This window comes from Salvelinus sp. IW2-2015, linkage group LG20 (genome assembly GCF_002910315.2).
Source record: "Salvelinus sp. IW2-2015 linkage group LG20, ASM291031v2, whole genome shotgun sequence".
NCBI lineage: Eukaryota > Metazoa > Chordata > Actinopteri > Salmoniformes > Salmonidae > Salvelinus > Salvelinus sp. IW2-2015.
This window is the reverse complement of record NC_036860.1, coordinates 16889935-16914009: the sequence shown is the minus strand read 5'-3', so window position 1 is coordinate 16914009 and position 24075 is coordinate 16889935. Positions and strand designations below refer to the sequence as shown.

Below are 24075 nucleotides of genomic sequence, written 5' to 3'. Positions count from 1 at the left end.
AGGCACACACCTGTCTATATTAGGTCCCACAGTTGACAGTGCATGTCAGAGCAAAAACCAAGCCATGAGGTCGAAGGAATTGTCCGAGGAGCTCAGAGTCAGGATTGTGTCGAGGCACAGATCTGGGGAAGGGTACCAAAACATTTATGCAGCATTTAGGTCCCCAAAAACACAGTGGCCTCCATCATTCTTAAATGGAAGAAGTTTGGAACAACCACGACTCTTCCTAGAGCTGGCCGCCCGGCCAACCTGAGTAATTGGGTGAGAAGGACCTTGGTCACTCTGACAGAGCTCCAGAGTTCCTCTGTAGAGATGGTAGAACCTTCCAGAACGACAACCATCTCTGCAGCACTCCACCAATCAGGCCTTTATGGTAGAGTGGCCAGACAGAAGCCACTCCTCAGTAAAAGGCATGAAAGCCCACTTGGAGTTTGCTAAAAGACACCTAAAGGACTCTCAGACCATGAGAAACGAGATTCTCTGGTCTGATGAAACCAAGATTTAACTCTTTGGCCTGAATGCCTAGCGTCACGTCTGTAGGAAACCTTGAGAGGTTCTGCAGAGAAGACTCGAGGCTGTAATCACTGCCAAAGGTTCTTCAACGAAGTACTGGGTAAATGGTCTGAATACTTATGCAAATGTAATATTTCAGTTTTTTGTTTTTAATACATATGCTAACATTTCTAAAAACCTGTTTTTGCTTTGTCATTATGGGATATTGTGTGTAGATTGATGAGAGAAAAAAATTATTTGATCAATTTCAGGGTAAGGTTGTAACATAACAAAATGTGGAAAAAGTCAAGGGGTCTGAATACTTTCCAAATGCATTGTTTATTCATTCAAAATAAATGCTCTGTAATGTTTGCCTTGTGTATTGGGATCAGAGTAGCTTAATAAGTTCCAATTATTGTTAAAGACGACAGGTTAAAACAATGTGGTGTAAACTCATCAGCAGGCGGGATTTTACCTGCAGTTCTTTCAGATCATGCTTTTAGTCATGTTACTAAGTTTATTTTTTCTTTCTTCTTTTTTTTCACCTTTATTTAACCAGGTAGGCCAGTTGAGAACAAGTTCTCATTTACAACTGCGACCTGGCCAAGATAAAGCAAAGCAGTGCAGACAAAACAACAACACAGAGTTACACATAAACAAAGGTACAGTCAATACACAAAAGAAAAAAAAAAAAATCTATGCAGCGTGTGTGCAAATGTAGAAGAGTAGGGAGGTAGGCAAATAAATCGGCCATAGAGGCGAAAATAATTACAATTTAGCATTAATACTGGAGTGATAGATGTGCAGATGATGATGTGCAAGTAGAGATACTGGGGTGCAAAAGCGCAAGAGGAAGGTAATAATATCGGGGTGAGGTAGTTGGGTGTGCTTATTTACAGATTGGCTGTGTACAGGTACAGTGATCAAATCAAATCAAATTTTATTAGTCACATACACATGGTTTGCAGAATGTTAATGCGAGTGTAGCGAAATGCTTGTGCTTCTAGTTCCGACAATGCAGTAATAACCAACAGTAATCTACACTAACAATTCCACAACTACTACCTTACACACACACAACAAGTGTAAAGGGATAAAGAATATGTACATAAAGATATATGAATGAGTGGTGGTACAGAACGGCATGGCAGATGCAGTAGATGGTATAGAGTACGGTATATACATATGAGATGAGTACTGTAGGGTATGTAACATAAAGTGGCATAGTTTAAAGTGGCTAGTGGTACATGTATTACATAAAGTTGGCAAGATGCAGTAGATGATATAGAGTACAGTATATACATATGAGAGGGGTAATGTAGGGTATGTAAACATTGTATTAAGTGGCATTGTTTAAAGTGGCTAGTGGTACATTTTTACATAATTTCCATCAATTCCCATTTTTTAAAGTGGCTGGAGTTGAGTCAGTATGTTGGCAGCGGCCGCTAAATGTTAGTGGTGGCTGTTTACAGTCTGATGGCCTTGAGATAGAAGCTGTTTTTCAGTCTCTCGGTCCTGCTTTGATGCACCTGTACTGACCTCGCCTTCTGGATGATAGCGGGGTGAACAGGCAGTGGCTTGGGTGGTTGTTGTCCTTGATGATCTTTATGGCCTTCCTGTGGACATCGGGTGGTGTAGGTGTCCTGGAGGGCAGGTAGTTTGCCCCTGGTTGATGCGTTCTGCAGACCTCACTACCTCTGGAGAGCCTTACGGTTGTGGGCGGAGCAGTTGCCGTACCAGGCGGTGATACAGCCGACAGGATGCTCTCGATTGTGCATCTGTAGAAGTTTGTGAGTGCTTTTGGTGACAAGCCGAATTTCTTCAGCCTCCTGAGGTTGAAGAGGCGCTGCTGCGCCTTCTTCACAACGCTGTCTGTGTGGGTGGACCAATTCAGTTTGTCCGTGATGTGTACACCGAGGAACTTAAAACTTTCCACCTTCTCCACTACTGACCCGTCGATGTGGATAGGGGGGTGCTCCCTCTGCTGTTTCCTGAAGTCCACAATCATCTCCTTTGTTTTGTGACGTTGAGTGTGAGGTTATTTTCCTGACACCACATCCTGAGGCCCTCACTCCCTCCCTGTAGGCCGTCTCTGTCGTTGTTGGTATCAAGCCTACCACTGTAGTGTCATCCGCAAACTTGATGATTCGAGTGGGGCGTGCATGGCCACGCAGTCGTGGGTGAACAGGGAGTACAGGAGAGGGCTCAGAACGCACCCTTGTGGGGCCCCAGTGTTGAGGATCAGCGGGGTGGAGATGTTGTTACCTACCCTCACCACCTGGGGGCGGCCCGTCAGGAAGTCCAGGACCAGTTGCACAGGGCCGGGGTCGAGACCCAGGGTCTCGAGCTTGATGACAGAGTTTGGAGGGTACTTGGTGTTAAATGCTGAGGCTGTAATCGATGAACAGCATTCTCAACTGGGTATTCCTCTTGTCCAGATGGGTTAGGGCAGTGTGCAGTGTGGTTGCGATTGCGTCGTCTGTGGACCTATTTGGGTCGGTAAGCAAATTGGAGTGGGTCTAGGGTGTCCGTAGGGTGGAGGTGATATGGTCCTTGACTAGTCCTCTCAAAGCACTTCATGATGACGGAAGTGAGTGCTACGGGGCGGTAGTCGTTAAGCTCAGTTACCTTAGCTTTCTTGGGAACAGGAACATGGTGGCCCTCTTGAAGCATGTGGGACACAGCAGACTGGGATAAGGATTGATTGAATATGTCCGTAAACACACCAGCCAGCTGTGCTGCGCATGCTCTGAGGACGCGGCTGGGAAATGCCGTCTGGGCCTGCAGCCTTGCGAGGGTTAACACGTTTAAATGTTTTACTCACCTCGGCTGCAGTGAAGGAGAGCCCGCAGGTTTGGTAGGGGGCCGGTCAGTGGCACTGTATTGTCCTCAAAGCGGGCAAAAAGTTGTTTGGCCTGTCTGGAGCAAGACATCCTGGTCCGCGACGGGGCTGGTTTTCTTTTTGTAATCCGTGATTGACTGTAGACCCTGCCACATACCTCTTGTGTCTGAGCTGTTGAATTGCTGACTCGATTTTGTCTTTGTACTGAGACTTTAGCCTGTTTGATTGCCTTGCGGAGAGAATACTAGCTACACTGTTTGTATTCGGTCATGCTTTCCGGTCACCTTGCCTGGTTAAAAGCAGTGGTTTCGCGCTTTCAGTTTCACGCGAATGCTGCGTCAATCCACGGTTTCTGGTTTGGGAATGGTTTTTATCGTTTGCTGTGGGTACGACATCGTTCAATGCACTTCCTAATGAACATCGCTCACCGAATCAGCATATTCGTCAAATATTGTTGTTGGACGCGATGCGGAACATATTCCAATCCGCGTGATCGAAGCAGTCTTGAAGCGTGGATTCAGATTGGTCGGACCAGCGTTGAACAGACCTGAGCGCGGGAGCTTGTTGTTTGAGTTTTCTGTTTGTAGGCTGGAATCAACAAAATGGAGTCGTGGTCAGCTTTTCCGAAAGGGGGGCGGGGGAGGGCCTTATAAGCGTTGCGGAAATTAGTATAACAATGGTCTAGTGTTTTTCCAGCCCTGGTAGCACAATCGATATGCTGATAGATTTAGGGAGTTTTGTTTTTAGATTACGCCTTGTTAAATCCCAGCTACGATGAATGCAGCCTCAGGGTGTGTTGGTTTCCAGTTTACAAAGAGTCAGATAAAGTTCGTTCAAGGGCCATCGATGTGTCTGCTTGGGGGAATATATACGGCTGTGATTATGATTGAAAGAGAATTCCCTTGGTAGATAATGCGGTCGACATTTGATTGTGAGGAGTTCTAGATCAGGTGAACAGAATGACTTGAGTTCCTGTGTGTTGTTATGATGATCACACCCTTCTCGTTAATCATAAGCATACCCCCCGCCCCTTCTTCTTACCGAAAGATGTTTGTTTCTGTGTCGCGCGAGCCATGAATGAACCAGCTGGCTGCACCGACTCCGTTAGCGTCCTTGAGTTAGCCATGTTTCCGTGAAGCAGAGCACGTTGCAATCCCTGATCGGAAGCTGATCGGTAAGCTGCTCTGACAGCTGATGCTTAAAGTTAGAGAGTAAAGATATAAGACTCCAGCTTCAGAGATTTTTGCAATTCGTTTCCAGTCATTGGCAGCAGAGAACTGGAAGGAAAGGCGGCCAAAGTAAGGTGTTGGCTTTGGGGATGACGCAGTGCAACATACCTGCTGGAGCACGTGCTACGGGTGGGTGTTGCTATGGTGACCAGTGAGCCTGAGATAAGGCGGGGCTTTACCTAGCAAAGACTTAGTGGGGGCAAAAAAGTATTTATGTCAGTCACCAATTGTGCAAGTTTCCACTTTAAAAGATGGAGAGAGCCTGTAATTTTCATCATAGGTACACTTCAACTATAACAGACAAAATGAGAAAAAAAAATCCAGAAAATCACATTGTAGGATTTTTTATGAATTTGTTTGCAAATTATGGATGGAAATAAGTATTTGGTCAATAACAAAAGTTTATCTCAATACTTTGTTATATACCCTTTGTTGGCAATGACAGAGGTCAAACGTTTTCTGTAAGTCCTTCACAAGGTTTCACACACTGTTTGCTGGTATTTTGGCCCATTCCTCCATGCAGATCTCCTCTAGAGCAAGTGATGTTTGGGGCTGTTGCTGGGCAACACGGACTTTCAACTCCCTCCAAAGATTTTTCTATGGGGTTGAGATCTGGAGACTGGCTAGGCCACTCCAGGACCTTGAAATGCTTCTTACGAAGCCACTCCTTCGTTGCCCAGGTGTGTGTTTGGGATCATTGTCATCCTGAAAGACCCCAGCCACGTTTCATCTTCAATGCCCTTGCTGATGGAAGGAGGTTTTCACCTCAAAATCTCACGATACATGGCCCCATTCATTCTTTCCTTTAGCACGGATCAGTCGTCCTGGTCCCTTGCAGAAAACACCCCAAAGCATGATGTTTCCACCCCCATGCTTCACAGTAGGTACATGGTGTTCTTTGGATGCAACTCAGCATTCTTTGTCCTCCAAACACGACGAGGTTGAGTTTTTACCAAAAAGTTATATTTTGGTTTCATCTGACCATATGACATTCTCCCAATCTTCTTATGGATTATCCAATGCTCTCTAGCAAACTTCAGACGGGCCTGGACATGTACTGGCAGCAGGGGACACGTCTGGCACTGCAGGATTTGGAGTCCTGGCGGCGTAGTGTGTTACCTGATGGTAGGCTTTGTTACTTTGGTCCCAGCTCTCTGCAGGTCATTTCACTAGGTCCCCCCGTGTGGTTCTGGGTTTTTTTGCTCACCGTTCTTGTGATCATTTTGACCCCACGGGGTGAGATCTTTGCGTGGAGCCCCAGATCGAGGGAGATTATCAGTGGTCTTGTATGTCTTCCATTTCCTAATAATTGCTCCCACAGTTGATTCTTTCAAACCAAGCTGCCTTACCTATTGCAGATTCAGTCTTCCCAGCCTGGTGCAGGTCTACAATTTTGTTTCTGGTGTCCTTTGACAGCTCTTTGGTCTTGGCCATAGTGGAGTTTGGAGTGTGACTGTTTGAGGTTGTGGACAGGTGTCTTTTATACTGATAACAAGTTCAAAACAGGTGCCATTAATCAGGTAACGAGTGGAGGACAGAGGAGCCTCTTAAAGAAGAAGTTACAGGTCTGGTGAGAGCCAGAAATCTTGCTTGTTTGTAGGTGATCAAAATACTTATTTTCCACCATAATTTGCAAATAAATTCATAAAAAATCTACAATGTGATTTTCTGGATTTTTTTTTCTCATTTTGTCTGTCATAGTTTGAAGTTTTATACCTATTGATGAAAATTACAGGCCTCTCTCATCTTTTTAAGTGTTAGAACTTGCACAATTGGTGGCTGACTAAATACTTTTTTGCCCCACTGTATAGATGACCTGGAGCCAATGGGTTTGGCGACAGATATGTAGTGAGATTGTTGGGGGCTACTTTGTAAATGACATCGCCGAAGTCAAGGATCGMTAGGTCAGTTTTACGAGGGTATMTTTGGCGGCATGAGTGAAGGAGGCTTTGTTGCGAAATAGGAAGCCGATTCTAGATTTCATTTTGAATTGGAGATGCTTAATGTGAGTCTGGAAGGAYAGTTTACAGTTGTCCACATATTCTAGGTCAGAACCGTCCAGAGTAGTGATGCTAGTCGGTGCGGGCAGCAATCGGTTGAAGAGCATGCACTTAGTTTTACTAGCATTTAAAAGCAGTTGGAAGCCACGGAAGGAGTGTTGTATGGCGTTGAAGTTCGTTTGGAAGTTTGTTAACACAGTGTCCAAAGAAGAGCCAGATGTATACAGAATGGTGTCGTCTGCGTAGAGGTGTATACAGAGAAGAGAGTCGGCCCAAGAATTGAACCCTGTGGCACCCCCATAGAGACTGCCAGAGGTCCGGACAACAGGCCCTTCGATTTGACACTCTGAACTCTGTCTGAGAAGTAGTTGGTGAACCAGGCGAGGCAGTCATTTGAGAAGCCAAGGCTATTGAGTCTGCCGATAAGAATGCGGTGATTGACAGAATCGAAAGCCTTGGCCAGGTCGATGAAGACGGCTGCACAGTACTGTCATTTATCGATGGCAGTTGTGATATCATTTAGGACCTTGAGCGTGGCTGAGGTGCACCCATGACCAGCTTGGAAACCAGATTGCATAGTGGAGAAGGTACAGTGGGATTCGAAATGGTCGGTGATCTGTTTATTAACTTGGCTTTCGAAGATTTTACAAATGCAGGGCAGGATGGATATAGGTCTATAACAGTTTGTGTCTAGAGTGCTTTCTCGGTCTTCAATGAGAACTAATTGAAAAAAAAACTAACTATACTCAATTATGTAGGCTACTCAATTGTGTTAATTTAATATGTATGGATAAAAAATGTGTTCACTATTGCTGGATTCTTACAGGATAAATAGCTGGATGTAAAGCCTGGTCTCAGAGACAGACGTAACATAGTACAAGTAAATCTAAGACACTCAAATTAGTATGATATGTTACGTTTGCTATGGAACATAAGACAGAAGGTTACGTAACGCAAAAACAAAAGGAGGGTAGGCGAATAATTTGAACGTCTAGCAACCCAAAGGTTGCGTGTTAGAATCTCATCACGAACAACTTTAGCATTTTAGCTAATTAGCAACTACTTAGGGTTAGGGGAAGTTTAGATAACATGCTAACTGTAACCCTTTTAGCTAACTCTTCCCCTAACTTTAACCCTTTAACCTAACTCCTAACCTTAACCTTAGCCTATAGCCTAGCTAGCATTAGCCAGCTAGCTAACATTAGCGTTAGCCACCTAGATAATGTTAGCCACAACAAATTGGAATTCGTAACATATTATACATTTTGAAAATTCATTACATATTGTACGTTTTGCAAATTCGTAACATATCATATGAATTGTAATTCATAATATATCATACAAAATGGATGATGGACATTGTTACCGGTTTTGGTTTTTCCATTTGTATTTAGAGGTAGCGCGTTAGCATGTTAGCACGTAGGGCGCACCAATTTGTTTCGACACGTTTAGTAAGTATGTGTTATACCTGTGTTGGCTTGTCCACCTCATTAGTCAGAAGGTGGTTCACCTAGCCCTGGTGATATTTAAGAGTGGCTGGTCCAGTGCTCCAATTGAGCTTAAGAGATGTTGGGAAAGCTACACTTCACGGCAGCTGAAGTGCAATTTCGAGCTCAACCTATTTTAAGTTTGAAAGAAGCCTGATTTTTGGTGTTTCTCCTGTTTGTTTTGCTCCATATTCTTTTTACTCTCTATCCTAAATTGTGTTTTTTTATTTCCGGAGGCAGACCTAGTGGGCATCCTTGGTGGGTGTCTTTAGAAACCCCTTACTAGTGGCTTTGCCAACTTTCAGCGGGAACCCACATGGGTGCCTTTCAGAACACCTTTAAAACCTCTTTCCTTTCTTGTGGTTGTCAAAGTTATTTTTCTTTGTTAGATCCCTTTGTTGTCAGCGACATTTTCAGTTTGTCAGTTGGGAACGTTACAAAATGGGGCCCCGTACAGGATCTTGGTTTCCATGAGTATGAAAGAGGCTTGAATCACCTACTTTGAAGCTCTGCTGTGCCCAGATATTTGAGTGTTCAAAATTCAGTTTTGTGGTAGAGTTTGTCACTGACATCCACCCAAAAGGATTATAAGGTTGGTCCAATAATTTTGAAAGTTGCATAAACACACAGGTTTATAAAAAAAATCCATGGACTTTAAGTTGGAAGCATTTGTGGAAAACCCTACATGGGGGATGCTAGATAAATGTAGTAAGGCAAATCTGCTCATCGTTGCAAAGTATTATGACATCAAAGTGGCATCTGGCAATCCAAAAACAGTAGTCAAAGAGTTGATCGGTACTGTTTTGGCGAGGCTGATGAAAATGGTGCTACGGGTGGTGGGGGGAGTCCCATAGACGTGCAATTGAGGGAGTAAGAACTATAGGCAAAGTTGGAGCAACAGAAATGAAACCTTGAGCACAAGGAAATAGAACCTAAGGAGAGATTGGAGCCACATAAATGAGTTGGAGCACAGGGAAAGACAAGATGAGGGAGGAGCCAAACCACAAGATCAGGAATGTGAACATTCCATTAGATTAAGAGATGGATCTGGAAGCCCTCAGAATCCAGTCAGGCCATCCTGCACCCTCAGAGTTTGATCTTGGTCGGAACAGCCGGCTTGTACCGCCTTTCAACAAAAAATATGTGGATGTATATTTTACTCTGTTTGAGCGGATTGCTACATCCCTAAAATGGCCGTGAGATATTTAGTTACTGCTCCTCCAAAGTGTTGTTGTGAGAAGGGCTCAAAGTATATGCCACTTTATCTCTTGACCAGAGTTCAGATTATGACACTGTTAAAGCTGCTATCCTTCAGGATAGTTCCTCTTGATCATTATGTGCGCTGTTACTCGTTTCCCTGAGGTCAATCCTCTGAGGAAAATCACYTGTCCAAATATTGTTAAGGCCCTGGTAAAATTATTTTCAACATTTGGACTTTAGCAGGTAGTGTAGTTGGACCAAGTTTCGAATTTCATGTCAAATGTCTTCCAGCAAGTGCTATAGCAATTGGGTGTTACCCATTGCCCCTCTAGTGCCTACCACCCAGAGTCTCAAGGTGCTCTTGAGCGACTTCATCAGACTTTGAAGTCTATGTTGAGAGCTAACTGCCTTGAGGTTGAGAATGACTGGAACGAAGGTGTCTTCTGCTGTTTGCAGCGTGGGAGGTTGTTCAGGAATCTCTCGGTTTTAGTCCAAATGAGCTCATGTTTGAATATCATGCCAGAGATCCTTTGAGTTTGCTGAGAGAGTGGTTGTTGCAAGGCAACAAGAACAAAACAATGCCTGTGTCATGTCAACATGTTGAAACCATACTTCACCCGTTACGATCAGGCGGACAAGTCGGTGGAAACCGATAGTGATGTTCTGCTGCTGTCACTGTTGACTATAGTCTTCCTCAAGAGCACAAGGAAAGCCCAATACACCCTGTGGATGGTTGAGTAACTCAGAGATTCTAGAAAACCTTGATGTATTTTTGGCACACTCGTCTCCGAAGGAAAAAGGAAACAATGTTTCACTGCTTTGAGAATATCAGGGTTTATGCTCAGATGTGCCAACTCAGACAAATGTACTAGAGCATGACATTTGGGGACTCTGATCCAATCACACAACATGCCTATCGAGTGAATCCTGAAAAGAGAGAGAAGCTCCGCAGCGAGGTGGAGTTCATGCTTGAGCATAGCATTGCACAACATGACAACAGTCAGTGGAGTTCGCCCTGTATTTTAATACCTGCGGTTTTGTTTTCCGATTTCTGGAAACTCAATGCCATTACTAAGTCGGACTTGTACCCTTTGCCCAGGGTCGATGATTGTGTGGACCTTGTTGGTGCTGCTAAGTACGTTAGCAAGTTTGATCTGCTGAAGAGATATTGGCAGGTCCCTCTAACTGAGTGTGCCTACCTTTTTCTCCCATTCAGGTTAGGAAACGCCAGAGCCATGTTTCAAAGACTCATGCACATCGTGCTATGTGGCCTAGAAAATGCTGAAGCATATTTGGATGTGGTCATATTTAGCACCACCTGGCCCCAAAACCTTCAGGATATTAGGAGTCTGTTCGGCGTTTCGCAGCTGCCAACCTGACAATTAACCTGTCAAAGAGTGAAATTGCCCAAGCAACAGTGAAATATCTTGGGAAGGTGGTGGGGCAAGGGAGAGTCCGAAAAAGTGGAGGCCATCAATAACCTTCCAGTGCAAGCTTCTGTGCTGATTCTTGGGAATGGCTGGCTACGACTTGGCTTTTTGCAAGAACTTTGCCCAGGTTGATGCACCACTTACAGATTGACCAGTCCGAAAGTCATTTTCTGTTGGAGCCTCGACAGTCAGGAGGCATTTGAGAAGACAAAGACTATTTTGGTCTCTGCACCGGTGCTAGCTGCTCTGGATTTCAGTTGTCCATTTGCTTTTTACACCGATGCCAGCAATGTAGGAGCAGGGGCTGTGCACCTACAGAAAGACGATACAAWTGTTGAGCACCCTGTGGGGTATTTTTCAAAGAAATTGGCCTCATATCAAAAACACAACTCGACTATCGAGAAGGAGACGCTATCGAGAAGGAGACGCTCTTTAGCACTTCGAGGTTTATGCATCGGTCTCTACACCTCATCTCACCTCATCTCATTTTCCTGCAAAAGACAAGTTCCACGAACCGCCGACTCCTTCACTGGAGTCTCATATTACAGGTATTTCCCCTTGAAATCAGACAAGTCCGTAGTAAGGACAACTTGGTTTCTGATTTTGTCTTTCAAGGGTGGGCAGTCAATACGTTTTTGTGTTTAGCCAGTATGTATCCCAGGCTTACAATTTATTTTGACTGCACGTTCTGCCATATTGGAGATTAGTTTTGGTTGTGCTCGTCCAAAGGGATGAGAGAACATACATGATTTTACTACTTTTTCAAAAGTTCTGTGTTTTAGGCAACTATATATAGAAACATATTTATAGAGAAAAAAATAAAAAGGTGGCTGTTTTTGTCTTGTATTTAATTGTTGACAGTCAGTAGACACCATGTTTATATTGTAAAAGGCGACATATTTAAGTAGCGATGAATATAAGTTAATGGAAGTTATCCGGTTTTGGTTTTTCCATTTATATTTCGAGGTAGCACGTAGGGTGAACAAATTTGGTGTCATCTTGCTAGTATGGGTTACACCTGTGCTGGCTCGTCATCTCGATAGTCGGAAGTCACCTGGAATGCATGTCAATTAACAGGTGTGCCTTGTTAAAAGTTAATTTGTCAAATTTCTTTCCTTCTTAATGCGTTTGAGCCAATCAGTTGTGTTGTGAAGATAGCCCTATTTGGTAAAAGACTGTATACCACCCCTACCTTGTCACAACCCAACTGATTGCCTCAAACAAATTCAGAATGAAAGAAATTCCACAAATTAACTTTTAACAACACACCTGTTAATTGAAATGCATTCCAGGTGACTTTCTCATGAAGCTGGTTGAGAGAATGCCAAGAGTGTGCAAAGCTGTCATCAAGGCAAAGGGTGGCTAATGTAGAAAATAGTAAAGAAAGAAAAACCATGGAATGAGTAGGTGTGTCCAAACTTTTGCTGGGAATGTACAAGCAAAATATTTTGCTTGTACATATTTTGCYCCTCTGCCTTTGACAAAGTGAGCACTGTTTATCACAGSATGGCATCAGGGCTCACCTAAAAAGCCCATCGTTTTTATGTGTTGTTGGGGGTGTGTCTTAGTCAGTTTAGCTCAGAATATGTCGTCCTCTCAATCTGCCACCATAGCAGGCCATCTAATAAGTGGTCTCAGGGATGGAGAACTCTGGAAGTTCCTTTGGTCTCTACTGAGTTAGCTAAATCAGATTTTTGTGTTCTTGCAACTTATTGTTCCACAAATCTTCAAAATGTTCTTAAATGTGATGTTCTGGTGCCTCTATGGCAATTCATAAAGCTGATTGAGGACCTTGTTACTTATGAATGTGTTTGTTTTTTATGACAGTTTTTTACTTTCTGCTTGCATTTCGTATTTATATTTTGATGTGTGTATTTTCTACAATTTTTGTAAATTAGCGCTCATCTGTAAAAGAGACATTGGTCTCAGTATGACGCCCTGATAAAATAAAGGGGGGAAAATAGCAGTTGAGGAATCATATTATAATTTGTCTGAAATTAGTTTACAATCTTGCACACATCCAAATGCATAGGCCTATTAGATTCAGTATCCCGCATTTACAGGATTTACTGTATGAGCGAAGGTCTTTTTTGGTTTACACAAAAAGCACCCTCTAGAACTGTCCCCTCCGGTGCATTAACAAGGTATCATCGTCAGCGCACATTTCAGTAAACATATTGACAACATAGCACAACTGCGCAGATACTTCCATCACAGCCTTTCACTTGTAGTTTTGTCGATGCATTGTAAGCGTTCCCGGGATAATGTCCAAATATAAAGAGGGGGTGGACAAAGCATTGAGTAGCCTAGGCTATTTATTCTGACAATAGTCGACATCTAAATATATAAGTTAATTTCTAGGCTACCATTTAAAAGGTATCTGGTATGCGTGCATGCATGGTTCCTAATACATTTTAATTGTAGCCCAATGACTCACCACTGTCTATCTGTCTTGATGGGCTGCGCCGATGCAACTCGATACAATTTGTTCCGCATTCGATGTTTCCGCAAAGCGCCAGAGTATAATGTCCTCCTTTACGGAAAATACCGAAGGGTATAGGATTTTAGACTTATTTATTTATCGTCTGGTCAATTGAAGTGAAATATATTTTTGTATTCTATTTAGCTTGGTATAGGCAATCTTAGTTTAAATGTTGCATGCTATCCAATCTCTAGCCTGGGCATTTAGATGTGTGTTGCTGTTTCAGCACTGTTGGTGTACAGCTCTTCGCCAAGAGAACCAAGTTCATGCAAATCTGCGAACATCCACCAGGGCGCATCTGTGAGCTATGACTCCCGACTTAAATGCCCTCACACACACCAACGCGTCAACCATACAGGTAGAACCAGCTACCAGCGTTCCACCCACCCGCTCGCTCCGGGGCCTAGAAATAAGAGAGAGGCGTATAGACATACCATCAACGAGAAAGGGGGGAGCGGAGTCAGAAGACAGCAGGATACCTTTACACATATTTGGGAAGATCAATGGTAGTGATTAGGATATTAGAGGGGTGTAGTCACAAAGCCCCCTGCATACTCACACAAAGAGCAGGGCCGTGTGGGAGCAAATTATAATTTTAACACATTTTATGTGCAGTATCAGCGCTGGTATTTTACGTAAGGGACTCGAAGGAACGCAGTAAAAGAGAACGTAGCTCAACCAACAATAGCCCGATTTTTGACTGAAACGCGAATACCGGTGTGTAAGAGAAGCGCATAATAATAAGGGAATAGATCAGGACGTGATTTTCCAGGTACGTATGCTTCCCTCGCTGCTAACTATTACGCATAGGCCTAATAATTAGCGCAGGTCTCTTTTTCMAATCCATCACATTGCACAACAAACGCTACCTGCATTGAAATTTTAAACCATACAAAAAATACTCCGGATTTTCTCTGACGCAAATACAAATTAGGCCTATTCATTTTTGATAGCCGTCCGGTGAGAGTGGTTATCGGGCAAATAGAATGATTTGGTGGATATTTTGAAAAAGAAAACGGAACGCCATTGAAAGCATGAAGGAATTAAACATTCTCCTGCGATGCATAACTTAACATTATAGGCCTATTCTATGAGGCCTATCATGTTTAGTTTAATGTAGCTATACAGATATATGATCTCTATTACAGTATTTTAGATCTGAGTGACCGTGACAGCACAGAAGGCATGTCATACGACCACGGATCTAATCCCCCTTGGGCCTTAGGACCCGCATAATGTAAATACGTGTTCACAATCTGAAATGTGATAGCCTTTTCCTCTTTATCTTATATTGTGAGATAGATTTACACGGTGAGACATTGATGGAATGCAACACTAAAAAGCACCAATGATAATGCTGCACTGCTGATATATATATCACGTTTTGAGCAATTTTACCTTTACCAAGGCACTTTTATTGTAGGTTTAAAGATACAAAATGGGATATGGGGATATGTTCAATGACATTGAAATGCTTGATATAACCATTGATAGAATTTATATGTCTCTTAAGCTTAGCACAATTCTTATTTACAGTGACGCCTATACCGGCCAAACCCGYACGACGATGGGCCAATTGTGCGACGTCCTATGGGACTGTCAATCACGGCCGGTTGTGATACAGACTGGATTCGGACCAGGGTGTCTGTAGTGATGCGTATAGCATTGAGATGCAGTACCTTAGACCGCTGCGCCACTCGGGAGCAAGCTTAGCCTACCCTATCATAACCTAAAATAAGGTTTCTTTACCCCATTGTTTACAAATAACAATAGCATGAACAAATGTAAATACATGTTTTAAACTATCACCTGGATTACATTAATTTGTCTTTGAATTTGAGAGGGGTTTGTACATTAGGGATGGCTGGGTTGGGGAAATGTAACCCTCCCTAATACACATTTTGTAAATGTAGAATTTGTTCTTAATTTACTTGCCTGGTTAAATAAAGTTAAATAAAATAAGTAAACATGTTTAAACATTTTGAAGCTATACCTTGTTTGTTTATTGTTTGTAAACAATGGAGGGAGCAATATAACCTTTGGCTTATGATGGAGTAAGACAGTTGGGCTAAGCTCATGTGTATGTGATATTCTTTACGAATCAAAAATGTAAATGACCATTGAACAGATTCCCAGGTCCAAGACTGCACATTTTAATATCTGTCTCTCTAAAACAGGGGTGTCCAACTCATTTTGCTCTGGGGGCCTCATTCGGTCTTCGATGAGGTCCGAAGGGCTGCACTGAAATTGGTTATATTTCTTGCCTGTTGAAATATTTTTACTCCACCTGCGAACCGGATTGGACCCCCTCCGTATGTTGACACCCCTGCTCTAAAGCTTATGTTTTTAATATATGATCAGTGTAGTTGCTGGTGCTGTTGTTCTGATTGATAAAGTACAATACTGCAGTAAGGAATCATTTAGGTTGTATCTGCTCTTCTTTCCTTCCTTACAATCTCTTTCCCTCCCCTCTTCTGTTTCCCTCCCCTCTCTGTCAGGCTGTTCTGATACTAAGCCATGGTGTCTACAGTTCTTGCTGTGACACTATCTGTCACCATCCTCCACCTAACTACAGGTAACGTGTGTGTGTGTGTGTGTGTGTGTGTGTGTGTGTGTGGTGGTGTGTGTGTGTGTGTGTGTGTGTGTGTGTGTGTGTGTGTGTGTGTGTGTGTGTGTGTGTGTGTGTGTGTGTGTGTGTGGTGTGTGTGTGTGTGTGTGTGTGTGTGTGTGTTGTGAGATAGTGCTGGAGCGATAATGTTGGTTATTTTCTGCAGTTTCTCTAGGAGATAAATCAGATCATATGCCCGAACTGTGCTTAGTAGTTGGGAGTTTGTCGTTTCCAACAGGCCAATGTTCTATTATAATAGTTACTGTAGAACATATTGATAATTAACTACAATGATCATAATCCATTGCCGGCTAAACTTGTTCGGTCTTTGTATCTTTTACGCCTGCTACTTAAGAGAGAAGAATGCGCAATCAAGAGGGGGATACATAGACAGCAGTTTATTTGCGAGGTATCTCTACTGAAAATACCGTATATGCATCTAAGTGATTGATAGTTGGCATTCAGCACTCATAAAAGTATGGATAATTTACTTTGAAAAACCACTAAAAAGTAGTGACTGGCAGACAGCATGGCCAGCAGCTCTATAAAGATGAGATGATGACTTGGAATTAAATAAAGTCATCAACTAAATTAATGTAATATACACAAGTAATGTGAATAGCTGATGGTTAATATATAAGTTGATGAACAAGTCATGGGCAGTCCCTACCATCATGTGACTTTTATTAATTGATTTACTGTGTTACAGCATTCAACCTACATAATGCATAGTGCATTTAATGTTTTAAAAATTATCAAAATTGTGATACATTTTATAATCGAACTGACCTCAAAGCTCCAATCGCTCAGCACAAGTGTGTGAGAGAGAGGAGAGCGAGAGAGAGAAAGAGCAGAAATGTTTTCTTGTGACAGATGTTTCTTGAATTAAAAAATAAATAATTTGCCAATCTAGTTTAAATTCCTCCATTTCCTCTGAAGTAATTTTCCCCAAGTCATTATATCTCTTTCCTCTTAGGCTTGAGCTTTGTGACCCCTGACCCTGAGGCTCCTCCCACAGCAAGTCCTGGTCCCCATCCATTGGGCAAGCTGATCCATGCAGCCCTTCTGAGTAAGGAGTACCTGGGCCATGCCCCAGTTGATACAGGTAGCATAGCTCACCAGTAGCTGTTTTAGATTATTATATCAGTACTGATATTCATTCATATGCTACTACTAATTAATAATAACAATAACAGTAATACTGTATTTTTATTTGTAAAACCCTTTTCAAATATACCAAAACCAACTGCTTAAATAGAATCACGATGGCATCAGTGGTGTAGGGTAGGTGGGGGCCACGATGCGGACCAATCAGCACACTCATGACAAAACTGTTTATGTTTAAACCAGGGATGGGCAACTTTGATGGGGGTGGGGGCCACAAAAGACATGCAGTCCTTTTGGGGCCCTAAGTGAAATTAAGTTGTACAGTTAATTTCCTGCAATTCTACACATTTTGCCATGGGGTGTTGAGAAAATGTATACATCTTGTAAATAATTTCATGCAATTCTACTCATTTTGCCATAGGTTGTGGAGAAATGTTAGCATTTTTTTATATGATATCTGACTGAGTGATTTGTTATCAACGTGGGCCCCCCGGTTTTATTTCAACCATTATTACTAGAAGTTTAGATACCTGACCACAAAACTAACTTACAATCGAAAAAATGTTAGCTGACATGAGTGACTTTCAGTGACTGACATCACAAGAGAAAACTGCTGATGCAAAACCATATTTTGAAATTGCACCTTGTGTATTCCACAATTCTAACTCTCAACAGTAAGTTGAGACCTCGAGTGAGTCCACCCCTGCCAAAAATATAAACTAAACATGTAGAGTGTTGGTCCCATGTTTCATGAGCAGAAATGAAAAATACCAGAAATGTTCCATACGCACAAAAAGCTTCTTTCTCTCAAATTGTGTGTACAAATTTGTTGACATCCCTGTTGTTGAGCATTTCTCCTTTGCCAAGATAATCCATTCACGTGAAAGGTGTGACATGTCAAGAAGCTGATTATACAGCACAAGGTGCCGCAGACCATGTGTATGTAAATTTGGACTTGAACCCGATCGAACATCTCTGGAGAGACCCGAAAATAGCTGCGCAGCAACGCTGTGCACCTTGTGCTGGGGACAATAAAAGGCCACTCTAAAATGTGCAGTTTGCCACACAACACAATGCTACAGATGTCTCAAGTTCTGAGGGAGTGTGCAATTGGCATGCTGACTGCAGGAATGTCCACCGGTCACGGATGAATAGGAGTGGAAGGTAGGAGTCAGGTGCAGCGAGCAGAGGGTTCAAGAAAAATAGGCACTTTTATTCCGGCACAAACGGTCATGCCCAAACACAGGGCGGAAAACACTGACCAACCCAAAACACAGGGTAAAACGGTCCGGAGCACAAAACCACAGCCAACACTAAACGTGAACACAAAATAATCCCGCACAAAATAGAACGGGCCTAACAAGCTTAAATAGGCTAGAAAATCAAGAAAACACAAATAGGAACAGGTGCAACTAATAAGACTAAACTAACAGAAAAGGAAAAAGGGATCGGTGGCGGCTAGTAGGCCGGTGACGACGACCGCCGAGCACCGCCCGAACAGGCAGGGGAGCCAACTTCGGCGGGAGTTGTGACACCACCAGAGCTGTTGGCAGAGAATATAAGGTTAATTTCTGTWCCATAAGCCGTGTGGGCGAGTGGTTTGCTGATGTCAACATTGTGAACAGAGTGCCCCATGGTGGCGGTGGGGTTATGGTATGGGCAGGCTGGCCAACGAACACAATTGCATTTTATCAATTGGCAATTTGAATGCGCAGAGATACTGTGACAAGATCCTGAGGCCTATTGTCGTGCCATTCATCCGCCGCCACGCCCTCATATTTCATCATGATAATGCAAGGCCCCATGTCGCAAGGATCTGTACATAATTCCTGCAAGCTAAATCTTCCAGATCTTCCATGGGCTGCATACTCACGAAACATGTCACCCATTGAGCTCTGAATAGATGTGTACGACAGTGTTCCAGTTCGCGGCAATATCCAGCAACTTCGCACAGTCATGGAAGATGAGTGGGACAACATTCTACAAGCCACAATCAACCGCCTGATCAACTCAATGCGAAGGAGACTGCATGAGGCAAATGGTGGTCACATTAGATACTAACTGGTTTTCTGATCTCCACCCCTACCTTTTTTAAAGGTATTTGTGACCAACAGATGCCTATCTGTAATCCCAGTCATGTGTTATACATAGATTGGGGCCTAAGGAATTTATTTCAATTGACTGATTTCCTTAAATGAACTGTAACTCAGTAAAATCATTCAAATTGTTGCATGTTGCGTTTATATTTTTGTTCAGTGTATGTACAGTGCATTCGGAAAGTATTCAGACCCCTTGCCATTTCCACATTTTGTTACATTACAGCCTTATTCTAAAATGTATTCAATTGTTTTTTTTCCATTATCTACACACAATACCACGTAATGACAAAGCAAAAACAGGTTTCTAGAAATGTTTGCAAATGTATTATAAATATTTACATAAATATTTACATAAGTATTTAGACCCTTTACTCAGTACTTTGTTGAAGCACTTTTGGCAGCTGTTATAGCCTCGCGCCTTCTTGGGTATGACGCAGCAAGTTTGGCACACCTGTATTTGGAGTTTCTCCCATTCTTCTCTGCAGATCCTCTCAAACTCTGTCAGGTTGGATGGGGAGCATTGCTGCACAGCTATTTTCCGGTCTCTCCAGAGTTGTTCGATTGGGTTCAAGTCCGGGCTCTGGCTGGGCCACTCAAGGACATTCAGAAACTTGTCCCGAAGCCACTCCTGCATTGTCTTGGCTGTGTGCTTTGGGTCGTTGTCCTGTTGGAAGGTGAACCGTCGCCCCAGTCTGAGGTCCTGAGCGCTGTGGAGCAGGTTTTCATCAAGGATCTCTCCGTACTTTGCTCCGTTCATCTTTCCCTCAATCCTGACTAGTCTCCCAGCCCCTGCCACTGAAAAACATCTCCACAGCATGATGCTGCCACCACCATGCTTCACCGTAGGGATGGTGCCAGGTTTCCTCCAGATTTGACGCTTGGCATTCAGGCCAAAGCGTTCAATCTTGTTTTCATCAGACCAGAGAATCTTGTTTCTCATGGTCTGAGATTATTTAGGTGCCTTTTGGCAAACTCCAAGCGGGCTGTCATGTGCTTTTACTGAGGAGTGGCTTCCATCTGGCCACTGATTGGTGGAGTGAAAGGCCTAATTGGTGGAGTGCTGCAGAGATGGTTGTCCCATCTCCACAGAGGAACTCTAGAGCTCTGTCAGAGTGACCATCGGGTACTTAGTCACCTCCCAGACCAAGGCCCTTCTCCCTAAATGTTTTATTTTTATTTACCCTTTATTTAACTAGGCAAGTCAGTTAAGAACAAATTCTTATTTACAATGACGGCCTAGGGACAGTGGGTTAACTTGTTCAGGGGCAGAACGACAGATTTTTACCTTGTCAGCTCAGGGATTCGATCTAGTAACCTATCGGTTACTAAGCCTAGTGGTTAGAGCATTGGACATCTGCCGCCCCAATTGCTCAGTTTGGCAGGGCGGCCAGCTCTAGGAAAAGTCTTGGTGGTTCCAAAATTCTTTCTTTTTAGAATGATGGAGGCCACTGTGATCTTGGGGGCCTTTAATGCTTCAAACATTTTTTGGTACCCTAACCCCAGATCTGTGCCTCGACACAGTCCTGTCTCAGACCTCTACGGACAATTCCTTCAACCTCATGGCTTGMTTTTTTTCTCTGACATCCACTGTCAACTGTGGGACCTTATAAAGACAGGTGTGTGCCTTTCCAAATCATGTCCAATCAATTGAATTGACCACAGGTGGACTCCAATCAAGTTGGAGAAACATCTCAAGGATGATCAATGGATAGATCAACAGGATGCACCTGAGCTTCGAGTTTCARAGCAAAGGGTCTGAATACTTATGTAAATGTTATTTCTGTTTTTTTTTTTTTTTATCAATTTGCAAAAATTTCTAAACACCTGTTTTCGCTTTGTCATTATGGGGTATCGTGTGCACATTAATTAATACTCTTTTTGTATATATATTTTTTCAAGTTTTACAAAATGTACATCAATGTATTTTTATTTATTCAACCTTTATTTAACTAGACAAGTCAGTTAAGAACAAATTCTTATTTACAATGACGGCTAACACTGTCAATGTTAGTACAAAGATTTGACCATATCCCAACCTTCCTTCCTTCCTCCCTCCACACAACACATCCAAAAAAGTGGAGCAACAGAAATAAATAAGTAAATAAATTATTAGTAAACCTTAGACAAACTTGCTTGGACTGGATAGCATTATATTGATGACTGTACCTAGTATGTAATGACTACGGAAAATACCTACTGGGAAACCTTAAAGCATCTCATCAGAGGGGAGCCTCCGCAAGCCATTGAAGTATGATATAAATGGTTGCCATTTTCTAACAAATGTATCAGTGGAACTCCTAAGAGAATACTTAATTTTCTCAAGCTTTAGGAAGAACATTACATAATTTTGCCATTGAGAAGTAGAGGGGGGCTGCTGAGGAGACTTCCACTGGAAAATACATCTATGTCGAGCTAATAAGGATGTAAAAGCAACAACATCAGCATGTTTGGGGTCTAAGGAGAACAAGTATTCTGGAATAACAAAAACAGCTATCAAGGGACATGGCTGCAGGTTCATTTCAAACACCATTTTAAAAATAGAATCTCAGTAATTTTGTAGTTTAGAGCATTAAATGAATATGGGTCTACGGTCACATGTTGAGACATGACATCTATCACACTCATCATTTACATTTGGATATATTTCAGACAATCTAGATTGTACTTTATCAATCGCCTCATCCCACCACTCGTGTAAATTCAACACCCATTTCCCGTTCCCAAGCAGATTTAGTTTTGTTGGTGGAGTGTTTGTCCAATGACATAATACACCGATAGATCAGAGAAATGACTGCTTTCTGTCGAGGTAATAGAGTCAATATGCCATCCCAGGGTTAGCAAGGGGGTGGAGCAGGGAAGCCAGACAATTGGGAGGAGACACAATGCCTAATTTGAAGGTAACAGAAAAAAGTGTGATGGATGCAAAGAGTATTTAGAGGGTAAGTTGGGAAAACTACAAAAAATTCCATATTCTACATATAAGTCTTTCCTTGTCCAGTAAGAGAAAGCATTATCTATTAGGGAAGCGGGGAATAAGTGATTCTTATCAATAGGACCCATAGTAGATGCAGAGGAGAATTTAAAATGCCTTCAAAACTGGTGTGGAAAAAGTGTGGAAAGCACTACAGGATTGCCAGTATAGCGAGAGGGGGATGCTGGGAGAGAAGAGCAGAGTAAAGCAGGAAGAGAAGCAGAAATACAAGAATGTGCCTCTAGGTGGCACCTGGAGTATGTAACCAGAATGGCAATTTCTGAAAGTTGTCTGCCCAGTAATAGTATAAAAAGTTGGGTCGTGCAAGCCCTCCACTAAACTTGCATCTCTGAAGTAAAGATCTACTCACTCTGGGTACCTTTCCTCCACAGAAAAATGTGGTAGCAGCCTGATTTGATTGACTTTAAAAAGCACTTTGGTAAAAACAATGGGTTAATATTTTTWAAATGTATTTTACATTTTTTTTATTTAACCTTTTATTTAACTAGGCAAGTCAGTTAAGAACAAATTCTTATTTACAATGACGGCCTAGATTGAAATAAGATAATGGAACTTGGGTAAACTGTTCATTTTTACAGCATTAATCCTGTAAGCTACCCCATCTCTGAAAATCAGTTTTAATTTGCGTAAGGAGGGGAGCAACGTTTGCAGAAAAAAGAGCATGTAATGAACGAGTTACCTTCACTCCAAGATATTTGAAACCAGAGCGGCTAAGCTGAAAATCCAAGTCCGTCTGCTGGAGCTGTAGCACTGCTGTATTGATTGGGAATTTGGAATTTCTTAAATAACTCAGTTGGAAACCCATCAGGCCCTGGAGCTTTGCTGCTCTGCATTGACTTGATAGACTGAATAACCTCTTCAAGGATGAGAGGAGAATCAAGATCATCTGCAGTTTCAGCCTCAACTGTGGGAGTCTCCAGTTCACCCAAAAATGTAGTCATATTGGCAGTATCTGATGGAAATGCAGATGTATACAGGGAGGAATAGAAAGACCTGAAGGTGTCATTGATCCCCGTAGGGTCAGAAATCAAGCTATGAGAGGAATCTTTAATTTGGGGAATCAGACGGGTTGCAGCACTGCGTTATAATTGGTGTGCGAGCAGACGACTTGCCATGTTCATAGTAGCTACCACGTGAATGCAATAGTAACCATTCTTTATCTGTAGTGGACAAGAGATTGAATTCAGATTGTAAATTCAAGCATTGCCTATATAGCCCTGGTGATGGCGTCAAGGCATATTGGTGGTCTAAGTCAAGGATGGCTTCAGAGAGTTCTTCAAGTTTAGCTTCCCGAGTTTTGTTTAAATGAGAAGAATAATGTCAACAGGGAAGAGGCGACTCCGGGATGCTGGCCTTCTAGGCAGAGTTGCAGAGACAGCCATATCACAGACTGGCCAATAAAAATAAAAGATTTAAGATTGGCAAAAGAACACAGACACTGGACAGAGGAACTCTGCCTAGAAGGCCAGCATCCCGGAGTCGCCTCTTCACTGTTGACGTTGAGACTGGTGTTTTGRGAGTACTATTTAATGAAGCTGCCAGTTGAGGACTTGTGAAACGTCTGTTTCTCAAACTAGACACTAATGTACTTGTCCTCTTGCTCAGTTGTGCACCGGGGCCGCCCACTCCTCGTTCTATTCTGCTTAGAGCCAGTTTGCGCTGTTCTGTGAAGGGAGTAGTACAAGGCATTGTACGAGATCTTCAGTTTCTTGGCAATTTCTCGCATGGAATTGCCTTAATTTCTTAGAACAAGAATTAGACTGAGTTTCAGAAGAAAGGCTTTGTTTCTGGCCATTTTGAGCCTGTAATCGAACCCACAAATGCTGATGCTCCAGATGCTCCAGGCCAGTTTTATTGCTTCTTTAATCAGTACAACAGTTTTCAGCTGTGCTAACATAATTGCAAAATGGTTTTCTAATGACCAATTAGCCTTTTAAAGTGATAAACTTGGATTAGCTAACACAACGTGCCATTGGAACACAGGAGTGACGGTTGCTGATAATTGGCCTCTGATGATGGCAAGGAATAAGTTAGTCCTAAATATTTCAAAAACTTAAAGTATTGTATTTGGGACAAATCATTCACTGAAACCTTAAACCTTGAAATT

At 42.5% G+C, this 24075-nt stretch overlaps 2 protein-coding genes across 3 annotated transcripts in view; one reads left to right on the top strand and one right to left on the bottom strand.

Moving 5' to 3' along the window:
* asphd1 (aspartate beta-hydroxylase domain containing 1) overlaps positions 1–13187 on the bottom strand; it is a 69026-nt gene extending 55839 nt beyond the window's left edge. The window contains exon 1 of the mRNA XM_024012362.2: positions 13118–13187. The gene's annotated coding sequence lies outside the window, so the exon portion shown is untranslated. The remainder of the gene's footprint in view (positions 1–13117) is intronic.
* Positions 13188–13770: 583 nt separating this feature from the next.
* Positions 13771–24075, top strand: part of sez6l2 (seizure related 6 homolog (mouse)-like 2) — a 56746-nt gene continuing 46441 nt past the window's right edge. For both annotated transcript variants that reach the window (XM_024012359.2, XM_024012360.2), the window contains exons 1-3: positions 13771–13934; positions 15661–15737; positions 16747–16875. In XM_024012359.2, the coding sequence (XP_023868127.1) occupies positions 15680–15737; positions 16747–16875 (187 nt within the window). In that variant the 5' untranslated portion in view covers positions 13771–13934; positions 15661–15679. The remainder of the gene's footprint in view (positions 13935–15660; positions 15738–16746; positions 16876–24075) is intronic.